This window comes from Ictalurus furcatus, chromosome 13 (assembly GCF_023375685.1).
Source record: "Ictalurus furcatus strain D&B chromosome 13, Billie_1.0, whole genome shotgun sequence".
Taxonomy (NCBI): Eukaryota; Metazoa; Chordata; class Actinopteri; order Siluriformes; family Ictaluridae; genus Ictalurus; species Ictalurus furcatus.
The window spans coordinates 29198211-29212425 of NC_071267.1; the positions used below are offsets into that span (position 1 = coordinate 29198211).

Consider the following 14215-nt stretch of genomic DNA (forward strand, 5'->3'; position numbering starts at 1 on the left):
CACACCACACACACCATACACACCTCACACACCATACACATATCACACACAACATACACACCTCACACACCACACACACCATACACACCATACACACCTCACACACCATATACACCTCACACACACCATACACACCTCACACACCTCACACACCACACACACCATACACACCATACACACCATACACATATCACACACAACATACACACCTCACACACCATAAACACCACACACACCATACACACCTCACACACACCATACATACCTCACACACCTCACACACCACACACACCATACACACCATACACACCTCACACACCATACACACCTCACACACCACACACACCACACACACCATACACACCACACACACCATACACACATCACACACACCATACACACCATACACACCATACACACCTCACACACACCATACACACCTCACACACCTCACACACCATACACACCACACACACCATACACACCTCACACACCATACACACCATACACATATCACACACAACATACACACCTCACACACCACACACACCATACACACCATACACACCTCACACACCATATACACCTCACACACACCATACACACCTCACACACCTCACACACCACACACACCATACACACCATACACACCATACACATATCACACACAACATACACACCTCACACACCATACACACCACACACACCATACACACCTCACACACACCATACATACCTCACACACCTCACACACCACACACACCATACACACCATACACACCTCACACACCATACACACCTCACACACCACACACACCACACACACCATACACACCACACACACCATACACACATCACACACACCATACACACCATACACACCATACACACCTCACACACACCATACACACCTCACACACCTCACACACCATACACACCACACACACCTCACACACCATACACACCATACACATATCACACACAACATACACACCTCACACACCACACACACCACACACACCATACACACCTCACACACCATATACACCTCACACACACCATACACACCTCACACACCACACACACCATACACACCATACACACCATACACATATCACACACAACATACACACCTCACACACCACACACACCATACACACCACACACACCATACACACCTCACACACACCATACACACCTCACACACCTCACACACCACACACACCATACACACCATACACACCTCACACACCATACACACCTCACACACCACACACACCACACACACCATACACACCACACACACCATACACACCTCAGACACCATACACACCATACACATCATACACAACTCACACACCATACACGCCTCACACACCATACACACCATACACACCTCAGACACCATACACACCTCACACACCATACACACCTCACACACCACACACACCACACACACCATACACACCATACACACCTCACACACTACACACACCACACACACCATACACACCATACACACCATACACACTACACACACCATACACACCATACACACATCACACACCACACACACCATACACACCATACACACATCACACACACCATACACACCATACACACATTACACACCACACACACCACACACACCATACACACCATACACACATCACACACACCATACACACCATACACACATTACACACACCACACACACCACACACACCACACACACCATACACACCTCACACACCACACACACCATACACACCATACACACCTCACACACCACACACACCATACACACCATACACACATTACACACACCACACACACCACACACACCATACACACCATACACACATCACACACACCATACACACCTCACACACCACACACACCATACACACCATACACACATTACACATATCACACACACCATACACACATCACACACACCATACACACCATACACACATCACACACACACATCACACACACCATACACACCATACACACATCACACACACCACACACACCACACACACCATACACACATCACACACACCATACACACCTCACACACCACACACACCACACACACCATACACACCATACACACCATACACACATTACACACATCACACACACCATACACACATCACACACACCATACACACCATACACACATCACACACACCATACACACCATACACACATCACACACACCACACACACCACACACCATACACACATCACACACACCATGCACACCATACACACCTCACACACCAAACACACCTCACACACCATACACACCATACACACCAAACACACATACCACCTCACAGGTGAACAACCTTTTCAGCCTAACAAAAAACTTCAGAGACTGAGGGTTAGTAGATGTCAAAAAGAAATCAAACTTTATTGAAACAATAAACAGTCTGCAGATAGTCTGAATTATACACACAAACATGTATTTATATTCTATAGGAGATGTGTTTTTTCAAGATAAAAAGCAACGTTTACATTTCTCATGCGATTTCAATGGTTTATCTACGTCTTGTACAAAAAGTTCTGTCCCCCTTCTAACCTCTTAGAATAGTTAGACTTGCAAAATTATTCACTGACATAAAGTATTGTGAAAGCCGACGCTTGTGAAGCACAGATTCTGATTATTTTTCTGGGTTAATAAATGCTGAGACATCTCTAATGTAATATAATTTAATATACATGAAATGTGCATAAAGTTTTTTTCATTGTGGAAATGACTTTTTTCTGTCTTCAACACCATCTTTTATCTTTTCTTCTGCTCCAGGTCAGAACACATGTCATTCACTTAGAAATACTGAAACAAATAAATTCATAAAAAGAAATTGAAATAGTGCATCTTTAAGTAATAATAATTGACCATCATTGAGAAAATGCAACAAAATACAAATCATATAGTGAGAAACTGGCAGTCTGCTTTCTATATTTTATTAGCAATAAAAGGATACAGATTTACTCCAAAACAAACTATTACAAAGAAAATTATAAGATAATCCTTTAATGGACTAGGTAAAACATTTACACCATAATAATAATAATAATAATAATAATAATTAACGACAAGCTATTAAATGATTATAGCCTACGGATACGCATACTGTTTGGAGATGAGTGTGGAAACTGAAGACAGGTGGTTTATCTCCATCTCTAATCCTGACAGTCTGACCGGTCCTGTCAAAGTCCTCCAGCTTGAAGTGTTTACTGCACAGCACGGAGGACTCACCTGAGGAAAACCTTCCTTCCTTTCTTACAGCTACTTCCCACTGCCTCCTCACCTGTTTCTCTTTGGGAAACCTTCAGTGAGAAAAGTTCACTTTAACTAGCCAACTGACTACAGTAAGATTCACAATATATCCGTCTCTCAGCCCAAACCAGGAGCTTCTCATAAAAGAAAAACGGCAGTATAGATGAAAATCTCGATTATGGGAAATTTAGTTTAGAATATAAACTATAATATAAGCTACTGCTGCCCGGAACAATATGGCAGCGACGTTAACATTCGATCCAGTGGCCAATGTGGCGTCTGTAGTTATTTGTCTATGAGCTAGAAGGATCCGGCGTGTCAAAGAATACGTCCAACATGACAAACTCGAAATCTGATTGGTTAAAGAATATGACAATCACCAACATTGTCTCCATTTGCTTCAGCAGCAGAGGGGATTCACTTCAAATTCTGAAGGCCTCAGGGTAGATTTTTCACCCGGAGACACAACGGTGGAAAATCTGATTGGATGAAAGTTGTAATAATCCTCTCACATTTAAATCACCTCGTCTCTCTACCGCGGGTCTTTCAGTGTCGTAGCACCTAAAATCTGGAATTCTCTCCCTCTCACTCTTCACAGCATCACATCTGTCCCCGAGTTCAAATCCCAATTAAAACGGTTTTCCGTACTAATCTGTTATAATGTATTTTCTCAGTGACTTTACTGTGTGTTTCTTTTCTGTGTTTGCTTGCTCTTTGCTCGTCCTTGAGCTCTGGAAAGGCGCTATATAAATTAAACTTATTATTATTCATGTATATGAGCTGCACTGGGCAGGTCACGCTGCACAATTGAGGGAGAAAGTAGCAATGAAATGACGTTAATACTTTATTAATAGACTGATCTGAACACACTTTGTAAAATACAAATAGCTTTAATGAAATATATATTAAACTATACAAATATAATTTTCTGATTCTGACCATCTCTAGACCAGCAGAGACTCTGGGTTACTTCAGTAAAGTACTAGGAAAGACTCGGAAACTACACCTATGAATTGTGTGTGAACTATAGTTAAGTATAAGGGACTATACATAAAAACTGGGTTATAGTAGGACTAGTGAACTAGAGATTAGGGGACAAGTGCTAGAAACTAAAGGGATTATAGAATTAGGTCTATATTCTTGAAGGATTAGGGAAGTACATCTAAGTGAATTGTTAATATACCCATATTATCCTGTATTTATAAATATTTATTATATATTTTAGTTGTTTCACAACAGCTACCTCAGCACATATCTGCACTTTAGTATTCTTCTGTTGATAATTGTATGCATGTGAATTGTGTTGTTATGTAAATTGTGTTGTTATGTAAATTGTGTTGTTATGTAAATTGTGTTGTGTCAGTGGATAGTTGTAGACAGCATGTCACTGCACGTCGTTCTGTGTATGGTTGTGTGTGTTTGAATTTGAGTTGTCATGGTAACAATCAGGCTAGTTTCCACTGATGTAGCACCTGATAATGGGAAGAGGTTTCTTGTTAACTCTTATTTTGGGGGTTTTTCATAATTACTTTGTAAACCTGAATGTCGGGACGATTTACATTCACACTGAGCTACAAAAAAATTAATCGGCTAATTCTGTCCTCTCAGTCTGATCTCTCTGTCCTCTCAGTCTGATCTCTCTGTCCTCTAAGGCTGATCTCTCTGTCTGTCCTCTCAGTCTGATCTCTCTGTCCTCTCAGTCTGATCTCATCTCATTCTGAGGTCATTTACTTTTTAAAGCAACTCACTCGATTGAAACACAAACTGTCCTTTTTCTCTATCTTTCAGTGGTGCACAGTGTACAGATACATCACATATCAGCCTATTAACACACACACACACACACACACACACACACACACACTATAACAGTTTAATATTCTCAATGTTATGATAAATAACATACAGTGGACTTGTTGAATAGCTTAAACAGCCTTGTGTCGTTCTCCCTCATTTTCTTTATTTCCCTCTCTCTCCCTCTCTCTCCATCCCTGTCTCTCTATCTCTCTGTCTGTCTGTCTCTCCCTCTCTCAACATCCATGTCTGTCTCTCTTTCTCTCCTGTGCCATTCTCTCAGTTCTCTTTTCATTGGTCAGTAAAATTGAGAACTGATCCATCAGTCCAGTTGTGCTTTATTCATCACTAAGGGTTTTTTTTTTTCATTCTCCTGCAGATAACTCCAACCGAAACGTTATACAGCTTCACCTAGATACCCATTCACCAAACACCTTCACCTCCACCATCCTACACCTCCAACTTACTACTACACTACCCATCCTACTAACCTTACCTCCAACTGACTTTTCCAAACCAGTTCTCCTGCTGCCTACCTGCAACCTCAACTATCCTTCATCCATCTAATTACCATTTTAACTCACTGCACTGTCAACATCAAACTACACAACCAGCTACACCTCTGCCAAACTACACCTCTCACTGCACTGTCAACACCAAACTACACAACCAGCTACACCTCTGCCAAACTACACCTCTCACTGCACTGTCAACACCAAACTACACAACCAGCTACATCTCTGCCAAACTACACCTCTCACTGCACTGTCAACACCAAACTACACAACCAGCTACATCTCTGCCAAACTACACCTCTCACTGCACTGTCAACATCAAACTACACAACCAGCTACACCTCTGCCAAACTACACCTCTCACTGCACTGTCAACACCAAACTACACAACCAGCTACACCTCTGCCAAACTACACCTCTCACTGCACTGTCAACATCAAACTACACAACCAGCTACACCTCTGCCAAACTACACCTCTCACTGCACTGTCAACACCAAACTACACAACCAGCTACACCTCTCACTGCACTGTCAGCACCAAACTACACAACCAGCTACATCTCTGCCAAACTACACCTCTCACTGCACTGTCAACACCAAACTACACAACCAGCTACATCTCTGCCAAACTACACCTCTCACTGCACTGTCAACACCAAACTACACAACCAGCTACACCTCTCACTGCACTGTCAGCACCAAACTACACAACCAGCTACATCTCTGCCAAACTACACCTCTCACTGCACTGTCAACACCAAACTACACAACCAGCTACATCTCTGCCAAACTACACCTCTCACTGCACTGTCAACACCAAACTACACAACCAGCTACATCTCTCACTGCACTGTCAACACCAAACTACACAACCAGCTACATCTCTCACTGCACTGTCCCCCTCACTGTCCTTTGAAACAAAACCCCACTCCAATCAACTACATCTTTACCAAACTACACCTCCAACTACAGCATCACCAAAATACACAAACCCTGTCATTTTATGTATGTATTATTTATTTCTTTATTTCAAAAAGGGACAGCATTGTCAACATTCATAAATGTAAATGTACCCAAGTTAGCCCAAGGGTTAATTTTCATTGGTAGTCCCTTTGCCAGATGTTATTAGGCATAAAACAATATAATAATATTATTAATAATATTAATAATAATAATAATACAACCAGAATTTATAAACAACACTGTAAAATACAGTTATGTTACATATATGTATATACATATATAACACATGTTACACAGTAAGTTATAAAAAAGACATAGTTAAAGTATTGTACATTGTTCTCCACTTGATATATCGCTTTGCTTGTATTTCCTCATTTTTAAGTCACTTTGGATAAAAGCATCTTCTACATTTATAAATATAAATGTAAATATAAACGTAAATGTAAATATAAATGTAAATATTTACATCTCTCCTGAAGGCTTACGTTCCTTCACGCAATCTGCGATCAATCAACGACCGCCGCTTAGTAGTACCTACTCAGCGTGGCTCAAGGTCCCTTTCAAGAACCTTCACACTATCTGTTCCTCAGTGGTGGAATGAACTTCCAACCTCAATCCGGACCACAGAATCTCTCACCATCTTCAAAAAACAGCTAAAGATCCACCTCTTCCATGAACACCTAAGCAACTCATAAAAAAATAATAATAAAATAAAATTAAAAAATTACTCTGTGCACTTTGCTTCTTCTGGAACTCAATTAATAAATCATGTACAGTAGCACTACTTGCATTGTTCTCTGCTTGATATATCGCTTTGCTTGTATTTCCTCATTTGTAAGTCACTTTGGATAAAAGCGTCTGCTAAATAAATAAATGTAAATATAAACATAAATATAAATGTAAATGTAAATATAAATGTAATGTAAATATAAACATAAATATAATGTACATATAAATGTAAATGTAAATATGTATTAAATGTAAATATAAATATAAATGTAAACATAAATGTAAATATAAATATAAAAATAAATATAATGTAAATATAAATGTAAATATTAATTAAATGTAAATATAAATGTAAATGTAAACATAAATGTAAATATAAATTAAATATAAATGTAATTGTAAATATAAATATAAATGTAAATATAAATTAAATATAAATGTAATTGTAAATATAAATGTAAATGTAAATATAAATGTAAATATAAATATAAAAGTAAATATAAATGTAAATGTAAATATAAAAGTAAATGTAAATATAAATGAAATATAAATGAGCGTTTTTGCCTCTAGTGAACGTTATGTCTCGAGGGTTTCTTCCTCACCACCTTCACCTCTGGGTCTTTAGGAACAGTTTAAATCTATATCCAGATTTCTGTAAATCTACCTCGTGGAAATGGATATTGTTAAAAGCACTGTATAAATAAGTTGAATTAAGTAGCACATAAATATTTAATCCAGCAGGTCAGGGTTAAAGGGCATCACAGAGGGTCTGACACTATTACAGTGCTGGGATATAAACTCACAGTCTGATTAGAACCATAAATACCACTGTAAAGATTTTGGGTAATGACCCGTGTGTGTGTGTGTGTGTGTGTGTGTGTGTGTGTTAGGTATCTGATCCCCTCTCTGGATAGGACTCATGCTGGTTTTTATCGCTGCATTGTGCGGAATCGTGTTGGAGCTCTGCTGCAGCGCAGGACGGAGGTGCAGGTGGCCTGTGAGTAGCACTTTGTGTGTGTGTGTGTGATTGTGTATGTGTGTGTGAGAGTGTGTTGAGTGTGTTGTCTAAACTGAAAATAATTAACACTACAGTTTACCACCTGCTGAGTTCACATGAGGAAATGAGAGACTGTTCACTATTTTCTGCTTTCTCCTTGTGTGTGTGTGTGTGTGTGTGGGTGTGTGTGTGAGTAGTTATGGGTGCCTTTAATGACTCTGTGAGGTCTGAGAGTGTGTCTCAGGGAGATGCTGCTGTGATTAAAGCACCACAGATCCACAGCTTCCCTCAGCCGCAGGTCACATGGTTCCGAGATGGAAGGAAGATTCCACCAAGCAGCCGCATGTAAGTCCCGCCCACCAACTGTTCCACTTCCTGTTCCACCATCATCAAGTCAGCAATGGGCATGTCCTTACACCACACCCCATTCACTGTTAATAGACTGAAGACAACAGAATTAATGTTATACTGATTTATTAATCAGCTCTGACAGTAAATGTGTGCATGTCCCTTTCTCCGTCTCTCCTTCTCTCCGTCTCTCCATCTCTCCGTCTCTCCGTATCACCTTCTCTCCGTCTCTCCATCTCTCCTTCTCTCCTTCTCTCCGTCTCTCCTTCTCTCCATCTCTCCTTCTCTCCATCTCTCCGTCTCTCCTTCTCTCCATCTCTCCGTCTCTCCTTCTCTCCATATCACCTTCTCTCCTTGTCTCCGTCTCTCCTTCACTCCTTCTCTCCTTCTCTTCTCTCCTTCTCTCCTTCTCTTCTCTCCTTCTCTCCATCTCTCCTTCTCTCCATGTCTCCTTCTCTCCTTCTCTCCATATCACCTTCTCTCCGTCTCTCCTTCTCTCCGTCTCTGCTTCTCTCCGTCTCTCCATCTCTCCTTCTCTCCATCTCTCCTTCTCTCCGTATCACCTTCTATCCATCTCTCCTTCTCTCCTTCTCTCCGTATCACCTTCTATCCGTCTCTCCATCTGTCTTTCTCTCCGTCTCTCTGTCTCTCCTTCTCTCCTTCTCTCCGTCTCTCCATCTCTCCGTCTCTCCTTCTCTCCGTCTCTCCTTCTCTCCTTCTCTCCGTCTCTCCGTCTCTCCTTCTCTCCGTCTCTCCTTATCTCCGTATCACCTTCTATCCGTCTCTCCATCTCTCTTTCTCTCCATCTCTCTCTCTCCTTCTCTCCTTCTCTCCATCTCTCCATCTCTCCTTCTCTCCGTATCACCTTCTCTCCGTCTCTCCATCTCTCTTTCTCTCCGTCTCTCCTTCTCTCCGTCTCTCCTTCTCTACGTCTCTCCATCTCTCTTTCTCTCTGTCTCTCTTTCTCTCCTTCTCTCCTTCTCTCCATCTCTTCTTCTCTCTGTCTCTCCTTCTCTTCTCTCCTTCTCTCCATCTCTCTTTCTCTCCTTCTCTTCTTCTCTCCGTCTCTCCTTCACTCCTTCTCTCCTTCTCTTCTCTCCTTCCCTCCTTCTCTTCTCCTTCTCTCCATCTCTCCTTCTCTCCGTGTCTCCTTCTCTCCTTCTCTTCTCTCCTTCCCTCCTTCTCTTCTCCTTCTCTCCATCTCTCCTTCTCTCCGTGTCTCCTTCTCTCCTTCTCTTCTCTCCTTCCCTCCTTCTCTTCTCCTTCTCTCCATCTCTCCTTCTCTCCGTGTCTCCTTCTCTCCTTCTCTTCTTCTCTCCGTCTGTCCTCTTTTTTTAATGCTCCTTTAAATATTTATTTATTTATATATTGAGTCACCTTGACTTTAATGTGTATAGTGTGACGTTTGATAAATAAAGGATTGTAAAAAGTCAAAAAAAGTCTCTCCGTCTCTCCTTCTCTCCTTCTCTCTGTCTTTCCTTCTCTCCTTCTCTCTGTCTTTCCTTCTTTCCTTCTCTCCATCTCTCCTTCTCTCCGTCTTTCCTTCTCTCCTTTTCTCTTTCTCTCCGTCGCGCCCTTTCCTTCCCTCTGTCTCTCCTTCTGTCCGTCTCTCCTTCTCTCCGTCTTTCCGTCTCTCCTTCTCTCCTTCTCTCCGTCTCTCCTTCTCTCCATCTTTCCTTCTCTCCTTCTCTCCATCCCCCCTTCTCTCCTTTTCTCCATCCTTCCTTCTCTCCATCTCTCCTTCTCTCTGTCTTTCTTTCTCTCCATCCCTCCTTCTCTCCTTTTCTCCATCCTTCCTTCTCTTCGTCTCTCCTTCTCTCCATCTCTCCTTCTCTCTGTCTTTCTTTTTCTCCTTCTCTTTGTCTCCATGTAACAGTGTAAATGAGGGAGTAGCTATCTCCCCGTTTCAGCAGAATTATGTTAATTTGAAGAGCCATCAGCGTCACACACTCTGATAGAAAGTGAAATGGTACCGATGACCTTCACCAAGGATGACAGAGAACTCAGAAAAATGAGTTTCTGCTCTGAGGAAGAAGAATAGATTAAGTGGGACTGTGGTGACCCCCCGCCACATCCCCCCCCCGCATGGTGTGTGTTTGTGTGTGGTGGGTAATTGTGGAGGAGATTGATTTCTAGATTGGGAAAATATTTCCTTTCCCTTATTTCTATACACCGTCACACATCCACCCTCATGAATTTACACAAAACATAACAAAAAAACTCAGCAGATAATTACAGACTATAAACTGTGAGGAAACAGTACTACACTATATATATATATATAAATATATAGTAATAATAAAGTACTGTACTATAGAGGCAGATTTTTGTTTCTCACAGCAGTGATCCCCTCGGTTTATTTAAGTGCTTGGTTTTGGATGAATGATGGAGGAGAGGCAGCACCGGGTTCTTCCCAGGTGAGAAACCACTCTTGACTGCAGGATGATAGAGACGTGTTGAACCTCCTGCTGAAGAGCCCCTAGTGGACCTCCGTCCTTCCAGCAATTTCATTTTCAGGAAACTAGAAACCACAAACACTGTGACTGCGTCGTTATATATCAAAGTAAATGTGCACGTTTTCTGTAAGGAGACATTTATTTATCATTGATGGAAGGAGTCTCCAGTGTCAGCGCTTTGTAACAGTCAGAGGTAAAATCTTCAGGACGGATGAGTTTATGCTAACTCATTGCTCTGATGTTCCACATTAAATGACATCCACACACATTGTAAACATGTCAGATCGCTGTGGTACACAGTCCGAAACTATCGGAACGGCAAGACCAATTAAATTGGGTTGTTTTTTTTTCGTTGTAGCCTGAAGACGTTTGGGTTTGAGATCAAAAGAGAGTGTAGAATTTCAGATTTTATTTCCTGGTATTTATATATAGGCGTGTTAAACAACGTCTTTTAGCACACTTTGTATCAGACCACCCAAATCTGTAGATGTGCAGAAATACTGGAACATGTGGCTGACAGGTGTTTCTTGTTCCCCAGGTGTGTCCTGGTAGACTGAGTGTTTAAACAATAAATAGCTCTGAATATCTACTCTTGGTTTCATCCTTCAGTTTCACCTGTAAAGACTGCATTTGTTGTTAAAAAGGATAAACCAACATGAAGACCAGAGAGCTGTCTATGGGAGAAAAGCAAGCCATTTTGAATCTGAGAAAAGAGAGAAAATTGATCAAAGGCATTGCACAAACATTGGGCAGAAACAATACAAGAATTTGTAATAGTAACTCTGCTTTATCACACTAGAACAGTGCAGTACTGGTCTAGACACAATCATGAACGCTTCTACCAAAGAAAAATCCTTGGAGGCATGAACTATACACACAGGTGATTTTAATCATCTTAATGTGGAGATCAGAAAATCTACTTAAGCATCTGCGTAAACTGAATATGAGGAACGTTCCCCAGAGAAATACGTTTCTTTTCCTCCTGCTGGTACGTCCTGCATGAACTCTGTCATTGAGCTCTGTTATCTCAGGTGGTGTTCAGGAGATCAGATCATCCATCCCAGCTGGAGTGAAGTGTGTTAGATGAGCAACGTGACTCGCTGTGTTTAACTTTTATCTGATGGAACTTCACTTCTCCGCTGTTGACTTTACACGTCGATGTGATTCTGTACAGAGTTTAAAAAAATTGAATCTCATGAGATGAAATTGCTTTAGCTACAGTTCCTCAAAGTCCCAGGTGAAGCTAATAATGAGGGAATAATGAGCATGTGGAGTTAATGTTGTGTTGCAGGAGATGGAGTCTAAAAATGGAGAAGCACCACTCGACTTTAATTTCATTCTCGCTCTCACTCGCGCTGCTTTTAAATGAAAAATCTGTTATTTCTTATTTGGATGTGCAGGAATGTGAAGTCATTATCGCCACTGCCTCTGATGGCCTGGAGATCTCTCACGGCTAAACTTCAGAGCCAGACAGCGCGGGGTTTATGATAATTAAGTTAAAGCTAATAAAATGTGCTGTATGGAGATGCAACTGTATGATGTCTGTAGTGATGAGGTTTTATTACAACAGATATTTATGATCTACTTTTACAGTATATACAGGTGGCATGTGTTTTATTGGCATGTACTAGTGAAGTGGAGTGTAAACACAGGAGAAATAAAATAAAAGACAAAAACAAAATTCAAATAAAATTGAATAAAGTACTAATAGATTTTTTTAATAGTGGAAACAATGCACATAGATGTACAAAGTAAGGACAAAATAAATATACAATATACATCCATCCATCTTCTACCGCTTACTCCTTTTCAGGGTCACGGGGAACCTGGAGCCTATCCCAGGGAGCATTGGGCACAAGGCGGGGTACACCCTGGACAGGGTTATACCATATACAGAATAATTGAAAATAGAAGGATAAAATGTGTAAAAATTACAGGATAAAAGTGAAGTTACTAATAAAGGTAAGAAAAATATAAAACAATAATAATAAAGAAGAGCGATCGCAGTAATGACAGGAAACACAAGGGCTGTGAAAGTCCTGATGTTTGATTCATAATGAGGATTTTTAGGTTGTGCCCTATTTATTTATTTATTTATTTATTTATTTATTTAGTCAGTTTTCATGCAAGTTAAATATAAATTATTAAATTAATGTTTTGGGGCTGAATTTTGTCTCTGAGGAGATTTGAGTTTCTTTTGAGGACACAACTGGATTTTTTTAGGTTGAGTTTTTCTTTTCATCTGTGTGTGTGTGTGTGTGTGTGTGTGTGAGATCATTCTCTGTTACTGACAATCTATTCCTGTGCACTGTCCCAGAACGGACGGTCAAGCAGATTCCCTCTGTCAGATCACTTCACCATTTCCATTTCACCTAAATTTCTATGTTTCTCTCTCTCTCTCTCTCTCTCTCTCTCTCTCTCTCTCTCTCTGTGTGTGTGTGTGTGTGTGTGTGTGTGTGTGTGTGTGTGTGTTTTGCATTAGGGAATCCAGACTGAGGTTTGCAGAAAGAGATCTTTTTCATTACGCTCCTGTGACAGAAAACATTGAGAAATACACAGGAATATTATAAACTGGTTATTGTTTTTATTTTATGTGATTTTCCAGTTTATGAGGTGATTCAGTTATCAGAATGAACTTGACTGTTAGGATATTATTCAGTTGTTTTTATCTTTATATTGTTTATGTTAATATTTAGAACACACGTCTGTTTGTTGTGGAAACAGTCAGCTTTATTTGATTTGCATGTGTGTTTATGAGGAGTATTATTACTAAGAATAACTGCATTAAACATGAATTATAAAGTATTTTGAGAGTGTGTTAAGAAGTGTTTAAATTGTAAAGTTCGAAAACACAAAAACGACAACCTCTGGATAAGGCTAGTGTGAACATAGTATTAGTGTAGTACTAGTGTCATGATTTCCCCTCGAGCTAGCGCTGTAGCATGCAGCGCGAGCTCTTAGCGAACGCACGCTTTTGTGTTTTCAGTGACGTTCACTTTGTTTACTTTCGACACGTGCTTTTGATATGTTTTATGTCCTGGCTCCGCCCCTGTATTGTCATTGGTTGTTTCCCTGTATGTGTGGCAGCATTGTTTTCAGCTGTCTTGTGTTTCACCC

The 14215-nt window shown here is 40.6% G+C and overlaps 1 protein-coding gene across 2 annotated transcripts in view; it reads left to right on the forward strand.

Annotated features, from left to right (window-relative positions):
• sdk2b (sidekick cell adhesion molecule 2b) overlaps positions 1–14215 on the forward strand; it is a 161582-nt gene that overhangs the window by 93946 nt on the left and 53421 nt on the right. For both annotated transcript variants that reach the window (XM_053639090.1, XM_053639088.1), the window contains exons 3-4: positions 8188–8294; positions 8492–8639. In XM_053639090.1, the coding sequence (XP_053495065.1) occupies positions 8188–8294; positions 8492–8639 (255 nt within the window). The remainder of the gene's footprint in view (positions 1–8187; positions 8295–8491; positions 8640–14215) is intronic.